Source organism: Pinus tabuliformis, chromosome X (genome assembly GCF_031772625.1).
Source record: "Pinus tabuliformis cultivar Carrire ecotype Pingquan chromosome X, CPIR1, whole genome shotgun sequence".
Taxonomy (NCBI): domain Eukaryota; kingdom Viridiplantae; phylum Streptophyta; class Pinopsida; order Pinales; family Pinaceae; genus Pinus; species Pinus tabuliformis.
Window position 1 is genome coordinate 532,956,405 of NC_142308.1, and position 23,290 is coordinate 532,979,694.

The following is a 23,290-nucleotide window of genomic DNA, read 5'->3' on the forward strand; positions in this document are numbered from 1 at the left end:
TTAATTAATAGTAATATTAATACTATTTACCAATATTTAAGTAAATAAATATTATTATTGTTTAACAATAATTAACTATTACTATTATTTATTCATTTTTTTAGTATATTATTATTATTATAAAATAAAATAAATTAAAAATATTTATATTTTTTCTAAAAACAATAGTAAAATTTATTTATTTTTAATAAAATAAGTAATTATTTATTTAACGGTTATAAAAAAAGAGTAATAAAATATTATTATTGTTATCATATTTTTTATTATATATTTATCAATTCTGTCATAGATAGAAATGAAGCCTTATGGGTATATCAACGGCATTTACTAAAATAATTATTGTTTTTAATATTATTATTGTTAATTAGTATTACTAATATTATTTTTATTATAATAATTATATTATGTTTTTATAATAAAAATACAATATATTATTATTATTATTATTATTATTATTATTATGAGTTAATAATATTATTATAATATTAAATAATAATCATAAGTATATAAATATATAAGAATATCATTGTTATTATTTATATAGTTATTAATAATCATAATATGTTGGTTTCAAAAAAATTACACATAATAATTATTAATGTGGTTGATATAAGCCTATCAGCATATATCAACCACATTAGAAAATGTGGTTGTATATATGATTCATATACGCCTATCGACATATATCAACCACATTGGTAAATGTGGTTGTGCTAGTATTTATATTCACGAGCATGCCAACCCTGCACATCTAAATCTATCTCATGATCAAGAGTTATGCTATTTTGTAACTTGTATGATCTAGCTTTTCATGTGCCTTATTACATAGAAGAATAACACGAGAAGAATGGCCCAGACTGCAACCAAGTAGAAAATGACAATTATTATATAAAGTTTAATGCCATGACCAATCTAGGCAGTTTGGATTGAAAATCTCCATGAGATGATACCGTGTAGTTGGTGTGAAAGCCCCGTTGAAGCCGAGAAACCAACCAGAACCCTCTCGGGAAGATAGTGAGAGAGAGTTATTCCATAGGAAAAAATCGGTTGTGAGGGTTTAGAACTATCATTGGCAGCTAGAAACACTTGTAACATCTTCTCTATGCCATTATAGTCAACCCATGCATTCCATGTGATATTTCCATTAAGGCACATGTCCGAGCGCAACAAGTAGGTGTTCACGGAAGTAATATTGTTGACATCAATTCCAACATGATTATCATTCAGATCATGGGGATTCATTGTATGAAAGCCGTCCAAATTCACATTTTTGAATGTATCAAATTTAACAATGATTGTCTGTGTAGAGTTTCTATCATTGGTGGTCTCATTGAACAGACCCAACCACATGCCCGAGCCATTAGCGGGAGGCTCAAACCCGAATGGCACCATGAAAAAAGTAACCTCGTATGCGTAAGTTGAAATATTGTTGGAATTTTGTAATCTATTTTTTATAATGAACTGAAACTGAGTTTTAAAGTCGCCAAGTTTTTGAGAACGTTTACTCCGGAGTGTGATTGGAATTCTGTATACAGCCCAACCAAAGCTAAAAATAAAAATTGTCAATAACATTGCTTTTTGTAAGATATAATATGTTCTCCAATACATTTGCATCCCCTTTAGTGGCAATATCATCCTGATTGCTTTCATTAAAATAGGGGAAGTCAAAGTGCATGTCTGATTGTGCAAGCAAAAGTAAAGATCTTGTAACAATGAGAATCGATGATACTATTTTTGAGATTCTTCCCTTACCCATGACCTACCAATTTGCTTCTTCCTTTTGTGATTATGTTGCCTGGAGTTGATTTTGCTACCAGAGTATGAGGGGAAATCACCACTTGCTTGCAATCTCCTTGAAACCTCCTCTGCTCTCATGCACCAATTCCGTGTCTAACTCCATTCAAAGAAAACTCAGTCTCTTTTATTTTTAACTTTCTTGTTTCTCAACAAGGCACCATCAACAGATAATAACATAATTTTAGAAATTGCTACGAGTTTGGTTGGGTTTGAATGCTACCCGTTAGTTGCTACCCATTTTCTAGGAGAGAAGGGCGAGATGCATAATATTAGAAAATTTAGTGAGGGATATGTTAGAAAATTTCAAGGGGGCAGAGGAGATGAGTTTGCCTCATAAATCAGTTGCGGGAAGGTGAATCTTCAGTTGCGGCAAGCACATCGTAACTACATAGAGGCTTAATTAAAACATAGAAAATAACTCACAACGAAACATAGTAAAAGCAAATGGTTTCGATAAATCTACTCATGAAGGTTTAAGACCACATCACAACATAACATACTTTTGATTATAATATAAAACCTAGGAAAATACATTCACATGATAATTGGAGGCTACTACTCCAAGTAAAACACAAAAGAATTACTGCGATTTACGCTTCACCAAGGGGTTGCGGAGTAACACACAGTAAAACATAGTGATTGTTATTTTCACTCACCCACCAATATTTTGTCCACGATTTTCTCCTCACTACCTCATAGACTTTTCTTCGTCTCGCTCGCTCAACCATACAAATGACTTTTACATCCATATTTATCGAAAACATACATTTGACTCATTAATTCATGACAGAGAAAACATTAATACACTACATGGGCGATTTTACATAATAAATGGTTTGCTAAACTTGTAGGTGTTGTGGAGTGTGGGTAAAATTCGCGGAGTGAATTATTTCCCATACATATTTAACAAAATCGATTAAATGCCTTAAACTCTCTGTTGTGTTGCGGAATGGTTAGTGAAGTACTTCTGCTCAGACTTTAGTCCTTCTGCCTGCAAACAAAATCGCAACCTGCAAAATACTTCTGACAAGTATGGTTGCTATCAGAGTGTTTAACACGGTGGTTGGGATTAATTTTACAACACTCCCCATTAATCACAACTACCGCCATTGGAAATTCCCAAACAGTCTCTGAGATAAACAAAATTTTCACGTGCCAATGGCTTTGTGAAAATATCAACAAATTGTTCCTCTAACATGCATTACTACAACACAATTTCATCATTGTTAATTAACTCTCTAATAAAATGATATTTAGCATCAATATGCTTGGTCCTCTTCTGAAAGACAAAATTCATTGACAATGCAATTGCTGAGGTATTGTCGCAGAATATAGTTGTCGTTAATTCTTGGTCGTGGCAAAGATCCCTCAACATCCTTCTCATCCAAACTGCTTGACACACTAGTGTTGTTGTGACAACATATTCAACTTCTACTATTGATAATGACACTATCAACTTCTTCTTGGAGGCCCATGAAATGGCTCCAGAAAACATATCCTAATGTGATTTTTCTGTCATCGACACTTTCTGCCCAATCACTGCTAGTTTAACCAACGAGCCTGAAATCATCTGTTGTAGCATACAAAATACCATATTGTTTTGTCGCATTGACATACCTTAGAATCCTTTTTGTTTCTTGGCAATGTTTTTCGTTGGGTGTCTCCATGAATATCGACACCAACTTGCTCACTGCATATATTAAATCCGACCTAGTGGCAGTCAAATACATCAAGCTGCCTATCGTGCTTTTTATAATGTCGGATTGACATTACTGCTGCAATATTCTTTTCTCAACTTCAACCCCATGACAATTGGAGTTGGTGCGGGATTGTTGTTCCGCATTTTAAACCTCTCCAAAATGTCTGCTACATACTTTTTTTAAGAGATAAAAATTCCATTTTATGTTTGCTTCACTTCTATGCCCAAAAAATATCTTAACAACCCCAAGTTAGTCATTTCAAATTCACTCTTCATGACTCCTTCGAAATCAACGATGAGGGAATCATCGTTGCTTGTAAAAATCAAATCATCTACATATAAGACAACAATAAGAATCTTACCATCACTCTCTTTGATACAGAGAGTAGGATCACTGTCACATTTGTCTAAACCATTGTCCAACAAGTAAGAATCTATCCTGCTATACCATGCATGCAGTGCTTGCTTCAACCCATAAAGAGCTTTCCTCAACCGATACACTTTTTCTTCTTGGCCTTCTACCTCATAACTAGGTGGTTGCACAACATACACTTACTCTTTCAACACTCAATTCAAGAAGGCCTATTTTACGTCCATTTGATACACTTTCCATTTATGTTGTGTGGTAATCGCCAGACTTGTATGCACTGTCTCTATCCTCGCGACTGGCACAAACGTCTCCAAATAATCTCTTCCCTATTGTTGCTTGTATCCTTTGACAACTAGCCTTGCTTTGTGCCTTTCAATATTTCCCTTAATGTTTCTCTTGGTCTTATGGATCCACTTCACTCCAATGACTTATTTTCCTTGCGGAAGGTTCACTAACTCCCATGTGTCGTTATTTTCTATTGCTCCTATCTCTTCCTCTGTTGTTGCAACCCATTTTTCTTCTTTGACTGCATCCTCAAAATGGATTCGGTCATCTACATGACAAAATAATGCAAATAAGGAATTTAAACCAGTGCTACTATCAACTTCATCTTGCTCATAAATCTCATTTAAATTTTGGTCTTCTTATGCTTGTTGAAGATGGGCTTGACATGTCACTTGGTGTTTCTTTTATGAATTGCACATCTCTTCTGATTATGACATTCATGATTGATGGATTGTAGAGCTTGTATGCCTTTGATTCATAATTGTATCCAAGAAATATGCATTTCTCCCCCTTGCTATCCACCTTCTTCTTCAACTCATCCAGGACATGAGCATATGCCACACATCTATTCAAGACGCTTTTGGTTGGACATCTATTCAAGATATATGCTACACAAGCGACAGATTCAGCCCAATAATCATTTGGGAAATGCTTTGGCTTCAACATACTCCTTGCCATTTCCATAATGATCCTATTCTTCCTTTCCACGACACCATTTTTCTGAGGTGTATACCTTGTTGTAAATTTCTTGTGAATTCCATGTTCCCTACAAAAACAAAGGAAATCATTTGAGATGTATTCACCACCTTTGTCAGTCCTAAGGACTTTGATGTAGTGCCCACTTTGCTTCTCAACAAGAGCTTTATATTGGCGAAAGCACTCAAACACTTCACTTTTATGTTTTGGAAAACATTTCTATGTTCCTTGACATGTGGTTGCTACACCTTGAATCTAGATACCATACATCACATTTTCTTTCTTGTGCTACATTACAAGCTAAAAACATGCTATCATGGTTCTGATTTTATTTTGTAAAATTTAGACTTGATTTGTTACTAATGTCATATTTCTTCTTTCTACATTCATTTTCATAATGACCATACTTCTTACAGTAATGACATTGGACTTGAGATTTATCATACCTCTAACCTTGTGCTTGATTTTGGATTGGGCCTTGACTTGGATTTTTGATTGCTGCCCCTTCTACTTGAGCTTGAAGAGCTGCTTCTTCCACCCCTGTTTGGGCTTCTTCCTCTTCTTTTAGCATATGATCTTCCTCTACCTCAACCTTGACTAAATGAAACTTGTGTCTTGAAGGCATGCTCCAATGAGGAGCCTGTTGCTCTATTTATTCTATGTTCGTGAGAAATCAGTGATGCATGAAGCTCATCCATTGGGAAATGTGAGAGATCCTTTGTCTCTTCTATGGCCACAACAATGGCGTCAAACCTTGCTGGCAAACTTCTCAAAAATTTCTCAACTATTCTCCTTTCCTCAAGTGTCTCACCATGAGAGATGATTTGAGTAACCAAACCAATTTCACGTGTAAAAAATGAGTCTACATTCTCGAACTCTTTCACGTAAAGTGTCTAAAAGTCTTTCCTTATCATTTGTAGCTTTGTTGTCTTCACTTTTTCCATGCCTTGGTAGACCGTCTAGAGGGTGTCCCATGCTTTGCTTGACTTTGTTGCTTCTTTAACCCTTGGGAAAATACTTTCATGAACTGCTTGAAAAATGTAGAAGAGGGATTTCGCATCCTTCTTCCTGTTGTCCCTCAACAAATACCTTTCTTCTTGAGACAAGGAAGTGTAAACTGCTGCATCTGCTGGTTCTTGAAAACCATTCTCCACCAAATCCCAAATGTCTTGAGAAGAATGGTTCTTGAAAACCATTCTCCACCAAATCCCAAATGTCTTGAAAATAAAACAAGGCCTTCATTGTAATAGCCCAATAATCATAATTTTTTCTATTAAACTGAGGCATCTGAGGATTAGTCAAGCTTGTGTTTGATGTTTCCATTTTATGAGTTTAAAAAAAACTTTCTACGTGCTGGTAAATACACTTCAAAATAAATCTACCCTCAAAAACATTTTTTTTAATTGTTAGTAAAGACACTTGTTTTTACCCAAACAAATTTTAACCTGCTCTCATACCATGTTAGAAAATTTCATGGGGGCGGAGAGGATTCTTGCTCATAAATCAGTTGCGGCAAGGTGAATCCTCAATTGCTGCAAACACATCACAACTACATAGAGGCTTAATTAAAACATAGAAAATAACTCAGGGCGAAATAGGAAAATAGATTCTCATGATAAATTGGAGGCTCGTACTCCAAGTAAAACACAAAAGACTTACTGTAGTTTACATTTCACTAGGGGGTTACATAGTAACACATAGTAAAACATAGTAACCGTGCCCACCAATATTTTCTCCACGATTTTCTCCTCACTACCTCACATACTTTTCACCCTCTCTCTGGGTCAACCATACAAATGACTTTTACATCCATATTTATCCAAAACATACATTTGACTCATTAATTCATGACGGAGAAAACATTAATACACAACATAGGCGATTTTACATAATAAATGGTTTTCTGAAAGGTGTTGTGGAGTGTGGTACCAGTCGTGCAATGAATGCTTGCCCATACGTATTTACCAAAATCTATTAAATGCCTTAAAATCTCTATTGTGTTGCAGAATGGTCAACGATGTACTTCGATGTACTTCTGCTCAGACTTTAGTCCTTCCGCCTGTAAACAAAATTGCGGCCTGCAAAATACTTTTGACAAGTATGGCTGCTGTCAAAGTGTTAGGGTTATTGAGATTAATTTTCCAACAATATGTGTGATTTTTTCTCCCTGTAAAAAAGAATCAATATAAAATTAAATATACATATTTAGCTTAATATAAAAAAATATATACATATTAGGTTAGTTTAGCTAGCTTAATATACATATTAGTTTAGCTATATATATATATATATATATATATATATATATATATATATATATATATATATATACATATACATATACATATATATATATATACATATACATATACATATACATATACATATACATATTAGCTTAATTTTTCTTTGTGTAAAAAACAATTAATATAAAATTAAATATACATATTAATATAAAATAAATAAGGTTCTTCAAATTAATAGAGGGTTATGTAATGGTAACCATTGATAAATGAAGGTTGGAATCAATTATGCTAGCTTTAAAGGGATGACTAGTCTCCTCAGTATAAAACTTCTCACATGAGCAGAGTATTTCATAAATACCCGAGCTTAGCATGGGGTCAGACTTATCCTTGGATGACTTAAACATCTGCTTCATAGTTTTGTAAGAGAGTGAAGATTTCCACATTTTTTCATTGTGAGAAAATTTCCCGAGAAAACTATGAAAATCATTTTCACAGTTTAACATAGCTTAACCTTACAACATCTCTTCTATTCTAAGCTGCAGAGAGCTTCTATGCACAATAAATATGACTTTGAAATTTTTTTGGTCAAATCACTATATTTTGTTGTTTAAAATAAGGTTTTGAGTGCATATATGGATTCAACACCCTAAAAAACGATAACACTCATAGTGTGGGAATTTCACAATTCAAACTTATAACTCCAATATATCCTAGTGTATTATGGACAAATTCGACTCCAAAATATGCCCAAAAAAACTACAACTAAAATAAACTAAAACCTCGTAATTTATATAAAAAGTATGAATTTTCGGTTTTATCGGATATTTTGAGTTTTTAAATGATTTCTATATTAATATTTTTAATTAATCAAACTTTTTTTTTTGTTGTTTAAAAGTAATTTTAATATTAATAAAAAAATATATATTGTCTCAAATGTTTCAATTAACACTTTGTTTCCCCAATTTAATACATTCAAATCTCTCCAAATATGTTATAATTTACCTATTATTTTTTTTTGCTAAAGCAAGAGTCGTACATTCTATTTATTAGAAACAAAGAAACAAATTACATATAATACAACTACCCAAAGAGACCTGAGGAACATAGAATCAACTATCCACTCAGGGCTTGGGTACCAAACCATAAGCTTAACATTCGGGCCACAGGAACACAAACTTAGCTACGAGACCTTCAAAATACATACCAATGCCTAAACTGCCCGATTTGTTTGTAAAGATTTGTCGGATGAGACGCATATCAGAGCCGAAAAAGGCCGAAAAAATAGAAACCATACTAAATAGATTTCGGGTCTGAATGGTGGAATAAACATTGCGCATGTGATCCGCCCGAAATCCACCGATTCCAACCTCAAGGCTCAACATGCACGGAAGATAACAGTGAATCCAGACCCAAAATCCAGATAACCCAAAATTGCAACCCGCCCCCAATAGCCCATGATATCTCCCGCAACTCAGTCCTCGGAAGAGTCCCTTTGATCTGAGCCATCCATTTCGGTGCCTAAACCAATGGCCAAGGATGATATCGCACAGCAAAGATGACCGAAGTTTAATGGGCCACCCCTCCAAGCTGCACGAACAATCATGACCATTGATCCACACAGAGAGATCCAATGGTAGAGAATAATATCGCATCGAACAAGTTAACCAGACGTTAGTGTGCGATGGAGGGTGGTTTTCCAAACCCTCACTCTGCCACATGTAGGATGTTGGATGGGATCGTTGCAAAATCACTAAAACTGTTTCCCACTTTAGAGCAGTGCGATCATCCAAATACCGCCAAGGAAGCAGTTTTACTCTCTGAGGCCCAAAAATGCGAAGATTCCAGTTGCTAGTAAAATAAGGATTCCTTCCACGCCTGCTCAACTTTCTTGCCTAAACCTGGACCACAGAAAAGAAGAGAGGCTCTCCATTAATTAAGGAACTATGGTATTCGCTGCACTCCCCCCGATGAACAGTGATGACCATCTCGCTGACTCTGGGGATTTTAGCGACCAGCCGTGTTCGTCCCCCCACCAAAGACCAGTTTGCTAGAAATTGATGACACATACAAAGGCTAAAAGGTCAAGAGCTTGCCTCCATGGCTTTATGTCTAAACACTCTCCTATCCTCTTCCTGTTGCTCACAGCAAAGAGTTGTCACAACTCCTGCCACTCCATCGAAACCTTGACATCTATATTTCTGACCCCCTGATTGGCAAGAAGATCCGCCAGCTTGTTGGCCTTTCTGTGAACATGATGGAAACTGACAGTGCACAGGTTTTGGAGGTGATCCTGAATTCTCTGGAAAACCCTGATTAATTTCCAGTGTTTGGAGACTTTCTCCGGCGTTGTTCCACTCTTTATTCTTTTCACTGAATTAATTATTAGTTCAAAGTCTGCTTCTACTATCACATTGCAGCAGTTATCCTGACTTAGAAAATCCAAGCATTGCTCCAAAGCCATTAGTTCAGCCATGTTATTGGTAGTTGTTCCTAGGTGACAATGGAAGATGAAGATAATACTTCCCTTAGCGTCCCTAAGGACTCCTCCATACCCAACAGTTCCCGGGTTTCCTTTTGACGCTCCATCAATGTTGTATTTCAGATATCCTTCTGGGGGAGGATGCCAGAAATCCTTCTTGTGTCCCTTGCTGTAACCTTCCTATCAAGACCTTGAGGAGTGAGCCCCTGCAGCCCCAGCTGCCTGAGAATTTTCCAATCCATATCTGAGGGAGGATTTTTAGGGTGGTTGCAAACAGTGGTACCCACTGTCTCCTTAAGTTGTTTCAGGATTGTCTCAAACAGGCGATATGGGGGATTTTTTTCCTCCTTAAATATTCTTTTGTTCCTCTCCTTCCAAACATTCCATATAATGAAGCTTGGTGTAAGGGCCCAGGCTGAGTTGAGAATTTCATAGTCTGAAAAATTTCCTCTCCAACTATTGAGGGTATTAATGATGCTCCCTCTGTCCCTGTCGGATTGTTGAAAGATTTTGGCAAATATGTCCCATAACCAGGAGGTGAAAATGTAGCTATTGAGTAGATGCTCCATTGTTTCTTCTTGCGCCCCATAGAGTAGGCATCTAGAAGGCCCCAGAACACCCCTCTTCCTGATGTTGTCCCAAGTCAAGATTTTCCTGTGGTATACCAACCACATGAAGAGTTTGATTTTCATCCACCCTTGGTGCCTCCAAAGTTTCTACCAGATTTTGTCCGGAACCTAGGGATCTAGCTCAAGGAGAATTCCTTTTGCTTCTTTAAGATTAAAGGTGCCCTCTTTGTTATTGCCCCATCTTAGTTGGTCTTGCCCCCCTGAAACTAAGATCATCCTTTGTTCCACCATTTTCATTAGCTCCTTTGCTTTTGTTTTCAAGGGGTTGTTATTTCTGCAATCAATGTTTCTCCAGATTCTCCATTTCTCTGTCTGCTGAGTGTTATCCCAGAAGTCCTTTACTTTAATTAATCCTTGGGGATCTGTCGCATATTTAATGTCAAGGAAGTCTTCTTTTAACAGTATTGGTTCTTGTTGCCACTTATCTTCCCAAAAAAGAGCTAGATCCCCTTCTCTGATTTCCTAGAAACTATTTTCTTGAACTAATCTTCTATTTTCCCAGGCTTTGTTCCAGATGTATGAGCCCTTAATATTACTTGACATTCTTATGAGATCACTAGTTTTCCAGGATCTTGCATATTTTTCTTTCCAGATATTTTCCCATTGAGTCTTTAGATTCTGAACCCATCGCCACCATAGCTTGGCCCCTAAAACCTTGCTGAGTATTTCCTGATCGTCCAAGCCAAGCCCTCCATGGTTTTTGGGTTTGCAAATTTTTTCCTAAGACACTAAGTTCCATTTCTTCCTTGTCTCCTCCTTACCCTAAAGGAAGTTTCTTTGTATATTTCTAAATTACTGAAGGACTCCTTTTGGAGCTGGGAGGGTAGATAACATAAAAATAGGGATGGCTTGCAGAACAACTTTTGTAAGAACCAACCTGCTTGCAAGATTTAAAGATATGAAGGTCCATTTACTGACTTTATCCTGCAACTTATTGATCAAGGGTTCCCAAATGCTTTTTAGCATTGGTTTAGCAGTTAGAGGAACTCCCAAATATTTTGAGGGAAGGGAATCCCTTTGAAAGCCAAGAATTCTAGAAATATTTCTTTGAATCGCAATATTGGTATTAAAGAAAAAGATTTTTGATTTGGAAAGATTAACTTCCATACCTGTGGCCATGGCAAAGACGTTCAGTATTTGTTTATATGCTGTAGCTTCTTTGACTGTGGGGACTCCCTGTAGAATTGTATCATCTACAAATTCTTGATGAGTTAGAGCCTGACCATTCTTAGTTAGTTGAAGGCCATTAATCTTACCTGTTACTTTAGCATGCTTGATGGACCTACCAAGTCCTTCCATCATGAGAATGAAAAGAAATGGAGAGAGTGGGTCTCCCTGTCTAAGGCCTCTGGAAGGACTAAAAATCTCAAAGGGAGAGCCATTCACCAAAATTGAGAAGTTGGAGGAAGTTACTAAGGCCATAACCCACTTGACCCAATTATGATCAAAACCAAAAGCAATAAGTACCCTCTTCATATAGGTCTAGTTTACCTTATCATAAGCTTTGGCTATATCTAATTGCATGATCATTCCAGCCTGCCTTTTGCTACTTAACGAGTGAACCACCTCTTGGGCTTGAATGATGTTGTCTAAAATTTGTCTGCCTTCCACATAACCAGATTGTTCCCCTGAAACTAGGGTAGGAAGTAGAGGTTTAAGTCTATTAGCCACTACTTTGGATATTATCTTGTAAACCACATTGCATAGAGCTATGGGTCTAAACTTATCCGGTGTTTGAGCAATGTCCTGCTTAGGGATAAGGGAGATAAAGGAGGTATTGAGCACTTTCAAAATAGTTCTGTTCAACCTGGAATCCTCCACTACATTCAAAATATCCTGTTTAACAATATTCCAGCATGCTTTAAAAAAATCCACATTGAAACCATCCGGGCCTGGTGCTTTTCCATTCTGCATTTCTTTGAGGACATCATCTACCTCCTCTTCAGAAACTGGCCTATTTAGATTGAAATTGTCCTCTCTGGATACCAGCTTTGGTATGTTTCTAGTTACATCACTGATGGACTGTTCTCTGTCTGAATTATTTTCCTGAGTAATTCTTCGGAAGTGCTGAACTAACACAGCTTCAATATTCTCATGGGAGGTGAGAAGATTCCCGTCTTCATTCTTAATTGAAGATATTCTATTGTGCATTCTATTCGCCATGGTGGACCCGTGAAAAAATTCGTGTTACGCTCCCCTTCTTTTAGCCATTGAACCCGAGACTTTTGTCTCCAAAAAATTTCCTCTTGTTTACACAGATTATCCCATTCTTGATGATATTTGTCCACTTGGTTACTTTTAACTCTATCAAATCCATCCTTGATCAGAGCTTGGTTGAGAACCTTCATTTTGTTTTCAACAGATTTTTTTTCCACAAAAATATTGCCAAAATCATTTTTGTTCCAATCCTTTAGTTTGAGTTTGATATGCTTTAGTCTTTTATGAAGAAGAAACATTCTTGTTCCCTGAATTTGTAAATCTTCTGACTACCATTTTTTAATATTGTTGATGAAATCTTGGTGGGAGAGCCGGATATTTTCAAATCTGAAAGGTCTGTTTTTTAGAGTACCCATACCTTTGATCTCCAGTTGAACTGGCCAGTGATTTGAGCCTCCAAAGGGGAGAACTTCCGCTATTACTTCCTTATTTGTTAGCATAAGATCCTCTGAGATAATGAATTTGTCTAACTTTGAGGCTACCTGAGACTCTCCTCCTCTTTTATTATTCCAAGTAAAGAGGCCAATATTCATTTTAGTATCAACAAGGTTCATATTGTCTATAAAGGTTTGAAACTCTAAAGAGTCTTTACTTAGAGTTCTGATTCCTCCTTTTTTCTTCAAAAGAGATTTGATCATGTTGAAGTCCCCTCCCATGATCCAAGGTATTCCTGCATGTCTATCCCTAAGATCCACCAGTGAATCTAGAAACCTGAGTTTGTCGTCTATTCTTTGAGGGCCATATACATTTGTGACCAGATAGGTGTACCTGTCTCCTACAGGTTGAATAACTACTGATAGATAGTTCCTGGTTGCCTCAACATCTAACACGCTAATTTTTTGAGGGTTCCAAAGAGTGAGAATTCCCCCCGCTGTATCCTCTACTTTAATTTCTAGAAACTCAAATCTACTGAGACATTTGCTATGGATTTGTCTTAATTTTTGAATGGAGCATTTTGTTTCTTGGATAAAGATTATATCCAGCATTTCTTGTTTCATCCTATTACTAAGCATTCTCTGCTTTCTCTTACTCCCTAGACCTCTGATATTCCAAGATGTAAACTTCATAATTAAAGATTTGTAAAGGAGTAGCTAGCTAGATCTTTCATCTTACCTGAATCTATCATTAGCTTTCCACACTCCATCAAGAGTTCATTATGCTTTTTCCTGCCTCTTTTCTTACCTAGGTTTCTTGTTGCTAGTCTTGGAGTTGTTTTCATCATCTTCACCCCTCTGTTATCCTGCTTATCTATATTTTTTCCTTTCTCCAACGCATTAGCCTGCGTTTTGCATAAAAACAACTATTGTATTCCATTGAGCTCTTCTTGAGGTACTGAATCCACTCCTCCTGTAGTTCCCTGAATCAAGAACCCTTCCAGATCTAGGTTTTCTTTATGAAGAATCTCCGATATTTCATGGTCCTCCAGGTCCATTTCACTCTAGGTCATTTCCTGATCCATCTCAAGTTCAGTTTCACTCATCATGGTTTCTTTCTGATAACCAGTTTCTTGAGTTTGTTCACGTTCTTCTTTTTTCTTTTCCCCAGGATTTCCTTCCATTACTTGATCTTCCTTTGTAATTTATTCTTCTTCCTCAAGAACTTGGAACTTATTTTGACTGACCTTTAACCCTTCATCTTGATGTTGCTTTAGTCCTCTTTTTCAGCCTTTTCCTCGATTTACCACTTTCTGGAAGCTATCCATTTCCTTTGCTTTCTTAGCCTTGCTGTTATTTACCACTCTTCCGAGTGGACAGTCTCTAAATATATGCCCATTTTCATGACATCTACGACATCTGAATTGAATATGCTCATAGTCTACTGTTTGCACCCATTCTTCATCAAAAACTTCCAAGATCAGTTCATCTGGTAGAGCTCCTGATAGATCCATTTCCACATATATCTTAGCAAAGGAAGTGTATTTCCCTCTTTTTGTGGCTTCAGAAGCTTTGACAAAACGACCTAATTTATTGCCTATGGCTGTTAACAATTCATTTTTCCAGTAATCAAGAGGTAAAGAATAGAGTCTTACCCAGACTGGTACCAAAGTAAAAGTCTCACGTTCCGGGACAAAATTCATCATCCATGGCCTCATGTAGAGTCCAGCTGCTGCATAGAAGTAAGGTCCTCCTTCAAATATTCTGTCCTTGTGTTCAATGTTTGTGAACACCACAGTGAAGAATCCCTTTGACCCAAGATGAAGGTCAATGCTCCCTTTAGGTTTCCAGTGATATTTGATCCATGTCTGTAATGCTTTTTCAGTGGGCCATAGTCCCATGAACTTACAGATAATAGCATATGTCCGCATGTGATCCCTGTGCACTTGCAGAGTAGGATCGTTTAAAATAACTCTAGGTGTGATCTCAGCTTTGGGTTTGCAGGGTCCCTTTTGTTTCTTGTCTTTAGTTCCCTGTTTTTTGTCTTCTACCTCCTTGTACTTTGTGCCATTGTTTTTCTCAGTATTGGCTCCTACTGTCTCCTCTTCCATATTTCTTTTCCCTTCCTCCAAAGTACCTCTAGAATTTTCTAGAGGTTTCCTACCTCCACTAGCAATGACCTCCTTGTAGGAGGGAGTGACACTCCCTCCTCTGCGACCCTCCATGAGGAACACTGTCTGCAACTCGCTGAAATCCTTGATATTCGCCTTCGCTGTTTTGCTCCCCTTATTTTTAGAAAATCTTCTTTCTAAGTTACCTATTATTAACATTTATAAATAATTATATTTAATTTAATAATAACAACGAAATAATATATATATATATATATATATATATATATATATATATATATAATTATAATGTCCCTTTTATAATTATGATAAAAAAATTTACAACAAAATTATCAATTTTTAATAAAATATAACATTAATTCTATACCTATAAAATGCAATTTATATTATAATTATAGTTATATTTTAAATTCTTTATTTAAAATTAAATTAATTTAATAAAAATAAAAAACACTCCATCTATTTCCTGGAAAATATTGGCACACAAAGTTAAAAAGGATCCAATAATTCAGCGATTTTGACATTTTCCTACACCCCACTAACTAAACCACGTTTCATACACAAGGTCACGTCACCTTATCCAAACAAAAACTGAAAAAGAGGAGAGCCATTCCGAATTCATTGGCCATTCTTTATTCTGGAACTGGGGCCGAGAGCCCTCACAAACAAAAGGATAATGGATATTTGCACTCAGGGTATAAATTTGTTCGGTATTCAGGTTTATCACTTAAATTTGTTAGGTCAGATTTTGTTTCAAAATTTTTTTTTCCTAATGTCTTATTTTATTTTTTATTTTTATAATTTATCAGCTGTATTTTTAATGATTTCACTTTATATAAATTAGACTTGTATTAATGAATATGGTTGGTTAGTTATTATATTATATTTGGTTTCTTAGTAGTAGCGCCATGTAATTCCTGGTAATGAAGACGATCGTATATTTTGGTTATCAATATTTTTTTAATTGAGTAAATCTTGTTATGTTATATAAATATTAGGAATCTTGGCACTTTGATTTTTGATAATCTATAGTGTTTTCATGATATTATTGACCCACAATATTATTTTCTAATATAGTCTATTCAAATAAGCCATAATCTTTTCTTGAAATAACAATCTTCTATTTTTTTCTAATTTATAGTTGTTCTCTTATTTATATATATTTTTAATCATTAAACTAATTTGAACTTTATTAAACATATTTATAATTAAATTATTTAAATTTATAATTAAATATTTTATTTTCAATATAGAAATATTAAATCATTTTAAATCTATGTTAACTTAGGATCTATAAATGTTGAGAGGGATAACCTTGAGATATTTGATCCCTCTACAACTTTGATAGATCTAGAGCTAAGATGAATCTAGACTAACACTTAAAATAACATAAACGTGATCTTTCCTACTTCACAAAACTGCAAGCTTTATCTAATGCCACTTTGAAAATCTTGTAACAATTATTGAAATGACAAACTTAGATGCACTCTATAATAAAAAGATCATTTTTTCCACTCATTTAAATATTTGATTTAATTTGGATGTTTGAAACATATGTTGTTATCTTTTGCACCCAACTAAATTCATAATGAATATATCTTTGTATTATAGATATTATGTGGTCATTCTAAACATGATGTATAGTTATATTTTTATATTTTAAAATAGAAGTAAATAAATAAGTACAGACATTTATACACATTTATTTATGAATGAAATTTTCATTTTCATCCATATATATATATATATATAATTTGGAGATGTTTTTTAATTTAAGAAAGACTTACACTAAAAGGTCATAAAAGAGGCTTAGTTTAGTAATATGTTGTCTCTGACTTTTCTTAAATTGATTTTGTTTTGCTAAATATATTTTAGAAAAATAAATTTTAAACTTTTCACAATTTAAGTGTTTTTAAGATTTTTGAATACACTGAATTCATTTATATATTAAAAAAAAAACATTTTAAACAATAACAATAATTTCTGTATTCAAGCTTATGTGATCCATAATGAATTAAACAAAGTCATTTGGTAGACTTTGTTTAATATTTATAAAATTTTATTGTGTAATTTTTACCAAAAAATTTTGTTTAATAACAACAATCTCAAAAAATATTATAACCAAATTTCTTTAAAAATTAAAATATTTTATTTATTCATAAATATCTTTTAAACGATATTCGTCGAAAAGAAATACCAAAGGGCCCGCGAAAGTATAAGGATAAACCATATTCCCCTCACGATGGCCAATACTTACTTGGACCAAAAGGCCGTAAAACGTATTTTGCACTCATGACAGGTCTCTATAATATGGGAATGACTTCGAACGAAAGGCCGTCAAAAGATATAAAGGATATTTTGCACTCATCACCGGTCTCTATAATGTGGGCAACACTATAGACCAAAAGGCATTCAAAACATGGAGGCATGTGTCAAGCTTTATTTCTAACGAAATGAAAATAATCAAAGTGGAAAGTAGGGAGTACGAATTGTAACCAATCTTATCAGATGGTAGTTATTTTTTTTATTTATATTTTTCTAAATCAAGATTATATTAATCATTTTGGGGACTATTATCAGTTATATGTTATTTTTAGAATATTTAGTTATTAATATAAGAAAAAAAAAATTTGAGATATTTTAAAACATTTGTCTTATGGATTTATTACATAATCAATATATTTTAAACTAACTAGTTAAAGTGGTTCATAGATGAAAAAATAATCTAATCCAACAAGGTTGAAAAGGAGAATGAATTTACTAACTAATTATCTAATCTAACAACGTTTGAATGAATTTATTAACTAATTATCTAATCTAACAACGTTTGAAAGTAGGAACGAATTTAGCAACTAAAATAAAGGTAAAAAAAAAAAAAAAATATTTAGAAAATAATATTTTTTTAAAAACTCATAATTCAATAAAAGTAAGATTAAATAAGTAATAATAATTAATTAAAAGTAACTATAGTATTTTATTATAAATACATAAATATTTATATAATTATTTGAATAATAGTTTATATAAAAACAAGAGTAAACATGGCTATATAGTAGGTAGTATTAGGTTAACTTAACTAGCAATTGCACCAAATGTTGTAAAAGAAACTTTTTAAGGTATAACTAACTATGATCTTTCTCAACAAAAACATAACTATTATCTTTATCATTTTCTACCATAACATATTGCTATTTTGATAAAAATCGATGTTCTATTAATTAAATGGCTCTCTAGGTGAGATACCTAGAGAGTGTACACACATTCATGCAATACATGCTATCCCTCTATGTGGAGAACAATATAGTACATATAGGCTTTCACACAATGAGGTGGTTTGAACCACTCCTTGAATATTAGGATCTGAGATCTAAAGTTAGAGTCTCAATCTTATCATCACCATAACAATAGACTAAGTTTGGCTTTCTCCATTATCTCCAACACTCCCCCTTAATGGAGAAAGGGTACTGAACAATAACACATGCCTGCTGGTCTATTCTCAGCTAGGCTTACAATTAAACACATGAAAAAAACTTGGTAACAGAGTTTTCATTTTTGTCTTCTTGCTTGAGAGTCCATGCTTGTTCATCTTAAGTCGAGGCTTCATATTCACTTTCCTCACCATGAGATAGTGTTGTATCGTCACCTCATTTCTTCTCCTGTGAAGGAAGACTTGAATTCTTGTTCTCGTCCTCCTCAGAATTATGGCAAGCTGGATAGGAGAATTTTCCTTCTCACTATTTCCGGTGTCAATCATCTAATTGTCAACAATGATGTCTTCACCATTCATTAATGTAACTTTTGTGTTGACTTTATAAAGACATGGTGTTTCAAGCCATGCTTCATGAAACTTCAATTCTTCTTCAAAATTTGTTGCTGTTTCTTGCCTCCCAATATCTGCACAGAAAACAATGTTAGGTTTATAAAGAGGACCACATTTACTTTCATCTTCCTGCTCCTTCAGGAGAGTTTTCATTTCACCATCTCTTCCTACTTTATCCCTTTCTGCTGTCACAGTTATGCCTTCAGCCTCTTCACTCAATTCTGCAGGCATCTTCTGCATTTGATCTATTTGTGAAGATATGCCTTCCTTCTCACCAAACAGTAATTTATCAATAAGATGTTCTTCAATCATCAAATTGATCCACTTATCATGAGGTATATAAATCTCATCAAACTTGATTTCTGCATCAGAAAAACTTTGAATTTCTACAATAATGGATGTGTTTTCATCATCCCAAATTTTAGTTACAGGCACACATTTATCACCCATCATTGCATCTTCAGTTTCACAATCAAATATGGGATCATTACAATTTAAATTCTCATCAGTTTTGTTTTCTTCTGCCACATCTTTGCAATAAGATTCATCTGACTCATCCCATTGATCTTCAACACTTTGTTCCTCTTCACACCCTTCCTGAAAAACAACTTGTGAGTTTTTAGTCTCACATTGTTTCAGAACATATAGAATCTCTTGATAATCGTGGTCATTAATAAAAACACTATGCCTTATGAAAAAGATATCATCAGGATCAAATATGTCTAAAAGTGCAACCATATTTCCTCTTCACACCCTTCCTGAAAAACAACTCGTGAGTTTTTAGTCTCACGTTATTTCAGAACATATAGAATCTCCTGATAATCATGGTCATTAATAAAACCACTATGCCTTATGAAAAAGATATCACCAGGATCAAATATGTCTAAAAGTGCAGCCATATTGAAAACAGTCCAGCTTATATCGCTTTGAGATTTCTTTTTGACTCCACATGGTCCTCTAACGAGCTCCAACAACCCCATTACCTCGCAGGTGGGAAACTTCTCCCTTTGGCAACTCTTCAACTATAGAACCTTGTAGACTGTGGCTTCTGTGCCACCCAGGTTTTAGTGCCCTCGTCTTTGGTGACGAGCAACTAAAAAACCTCTCACAAGCTGGAAATGCTATCAGTATGTAATTATGATACACATATTTCTGAAAATGGGTTCAATCAGCGAAAAGAAAAAATCACATTTTCTGTGGCATATTATAATTTTCAAGAAAATTTACCCAATTGGTTTTAAGATCCCAATTGATTTCTCAGATCTCTTCAACAACGAAAAAAAAAAAACATATCTTTAAATCATCTTGTCAAAGACATTGCTCTAATTGTAAGGCAAAGACCACAACGCATAGCAAATGAGGCTTTACAAAGGTAATCCTCTTTCAAGGGAGCCGCTGCTTCAGACCAAGCATCTTAGGGGATTCTGATATGCAGGCCACCGCCATGGACTCAAGGTGCCACCACTGCTTCGATCTCTGGTGCTGCGATCTCGTGGATTAAAACTAACACAGGTATGCCTCCGGCTCGACCTTGAAATCATAACACAGTCCTCTAGACAACCTTCTATTGTCAGCTTCTGCAGCCTTCTCTCAGAGCCTTTTTGTTTTTTACACGATCGTTGCTGATGTACACCTAATATCCGAGACGTCGTCGCAGATGTACGCCTAATATCCGAGATTGTTGCAGATATACACCTACTATCTGAGACTGTCACAGATGTACACTGAAAACCTGTGACGGTCGAAAAATAAAAATTGCGAGAAGTGTAGTAGTGCTATCGTCGTGCTTATCCACTCAAAACCTGCGACAATTTCGGTTTAGTCGCACCCACCAAATAGCGTATAGGTTCCTTAGCCCTAACGGTCTGATACCATGATAAAAATTGATGTTCTATTAATTAAATGGCTCTCCAGGTGAGATACCTGGAGAGTGTACACACACTCATGCAATACACACTATCCCTCTATGTGGAGAATAGCTTAGTACTTATAGGCTTTCACACAATGAGGTGGTTTGAACCACTCCCTGAATATTAGGATCTGAGATCTAAAGTTAGAGTCTCAATCCTATCATCACCATAACAGTAAACTAAGTTTGGCTTTCTCCATTATCTCCAACATATTTATTTTGTCTACGACAGCTTAGTTTATCGATATATTCCTTCCTCCTTCCATTCATTTACAAGAAACTCAAGCATTTCGTGTGACAAAACAAACTATGTCACACATCTATACTCCTTCAATCTCCTTTGAATTGCATGCTTAGAAAAGAAAATAAAATGATAAATTGAGTAGACTTACATGAAGAGTGAATAAGATCTTCTCTATGATCTTCTCTACGATCTTATTCCAGTATGGGGTTTAATTACCCTATATGGATAAACCTCCAAATTAGAACTATAAGCAACTAACTATAGCCATACATTGACTGAGTTTGAGCTTATAGAACAGAGTCAAATATACATCAAGAAACTAGTTACAAAGAATTTCACAATAGAATGAATATTTATAAAATGAAGTAATTTAAAAATTGGTCAATTTGGTAGCCAAAAGTAATATGTCAGTTTAAACAGTAACAAGAGCTCTGGCTCAGTATATTTGCATAAAAAAAACTACATATGAATGCGCAAGTGATAAATACATCTAGTCGAATGAACTATAAGGGATTCAATGTAACTCTCAGGGTTTCAACCAAGAAACCCTGTAATTATGAGTGTACATACATCTAAATACAAAAAGGAAAGAAAAAAAATTTAGATTTGAGTGGATTTACATCATCAAATTCCTCACTGAAATAAGATCCTAGAGAAGACGCAGCTGAAGGCTGAGTTCCAACTCTTGCACTTGATGAAAGACTTGATGAAGTTGATAAAGCCCTAAGGTCATTACGTCCATGGGAAAATGTGTACTTCAATCCATTTGGGAAGGTTCCATTTTTCTCATAATGTGCACACAACTTGATTTTATAATTCTTTACCCTCTTAGACCATTTCTGAATTAGACTCAAATCTTTGGGAAGGTTCCATTTTTCTCATAATGCGCACACAACTTGATTTTATAATTCTTTACCCCCTTAGACCATTTATGAATTAGACTCAAATCTTTATAGAATGATCTACAACACTACAGTTTACTCCCTCTGGTCGTAGCACCTTCGAAAGTTTGAGCCCTTGTCGTCCCTTCGAGAAATTGCCAACTGGTCGAGACATATGGGAATGACCAACTCCCAACTGGCTTGATTGGGGTGCCAGGAAATTTCCAACTAGTCGTGACATATGGGAATGACCAACTCCCAACTGGCTTGACTGAGATGCCAGATGAGCTTTTTGTTACCCTCTACCATGTGGTTTATTGAGTCGAGAGGCTCATTCTACAACCTCGTCTGAAGGGGACGTGTAAGTTTTTTCATTCGTCCATCACCTTTTAAAATAAAAATAAAAATAAAAATAAAAATTATGTTCTAAATAAAAAAATAATGTCCATTATAAATAATAAAAAAATAGAAGTAAAAAAAATATATGAGTAAGATGTTTAAATCTTATACTTTTTCAAAAATATTTCAACAAGAGATTTAAATAAACTATTTGAACATTTATATTTTAAAACTAACCATACATAACATTAGAACATTCATAATCTATAGTCCAAAAATAAATAAATAAAAAAAAAAAATTTCCATTACAACAATATATCTTTTACAATTTTAAATTTAATATTAAAATAATATCAGTAAAGTTTCATAGTTTACAAAATAATGGAATTTAATATTAAAAACATATTTTTCACAATAATTATATGATAAATGACACACACACTCAAATTTCATATACATATGCATAAATTTTATAAATAAAAATTGTACTTTCTTAAAATCAATTTAATTTTTTACATAAATATTTCACTTAAAATTTTTAAAATAATTGAGTAATGTTTTTCGTATTTATATTACCACTAATACATTATTAAAAATTATCATTAATTATTTTAATGAAAATATAAAAAAAACCATTAATTTCCCTTTCACATACACCTCATGTAACACTCCTAACCTAAATAACTACACAGTAAAAATTTAATGAAAAACACCCATACTTAACTATAGCCTTTCGGGGTCACACAAGGTTCATCCATCCACTGTGATTTTTTTTACATGTATGCTTGTTTGACTGACGTGTCCCCCTTGGCATTGATGTGGGTTCAGTTTCCGATCCACCCTCGTGATTAGTGTTCAAGGTGCATTTATATCAAATACTTTTAATCTGCCGGCAAAACGTATTATGTGTTACTACTCTGTCCTATCACCCATAAGTATTACAATGTAAATCCATTGGCATTAAGGTTCACCGAGTTGCAATAACTGTTGCCCTGTCGGGATTGACATGGCACGGTAGATGAGACTTGGGACTCTGTGACCTTGGGCTCCCCACCCCATCGACGACTAAGGAGGAAGGATTCCGATCCAACGGCCTGGCTCCAGCTCAGAGACTATTCCACCGCCTTACCGGGGATACACATCATTCTTTCCCTTACCAATTGTGTTGGATTC

General features: G+C 34.6%; 1 protein-coding gene across 1 annotated transcript; it reads right to left on the reverse strand.

Annotated features, from left to right (window-relative positions):
* Positions 1 to 912: 912 nt before the first annotated feature.
* LOC149141082 (putative L-type lectin-domain containing receptor kinase VII.2) lies at positions 913 to 1,392 on the reverse strand. Its single transcript, XM_089451145.1, has one exon. It carries the CDS (start codon positions 1,390 to 1,392, stop codon positions 913 to 915), a length of 480 nt encoding a protein of 159 aa, XP_089307271.1.
* Between the last annotated feature and the right edge of the window lie 21,898 nt (positions 1,393 to 23,290).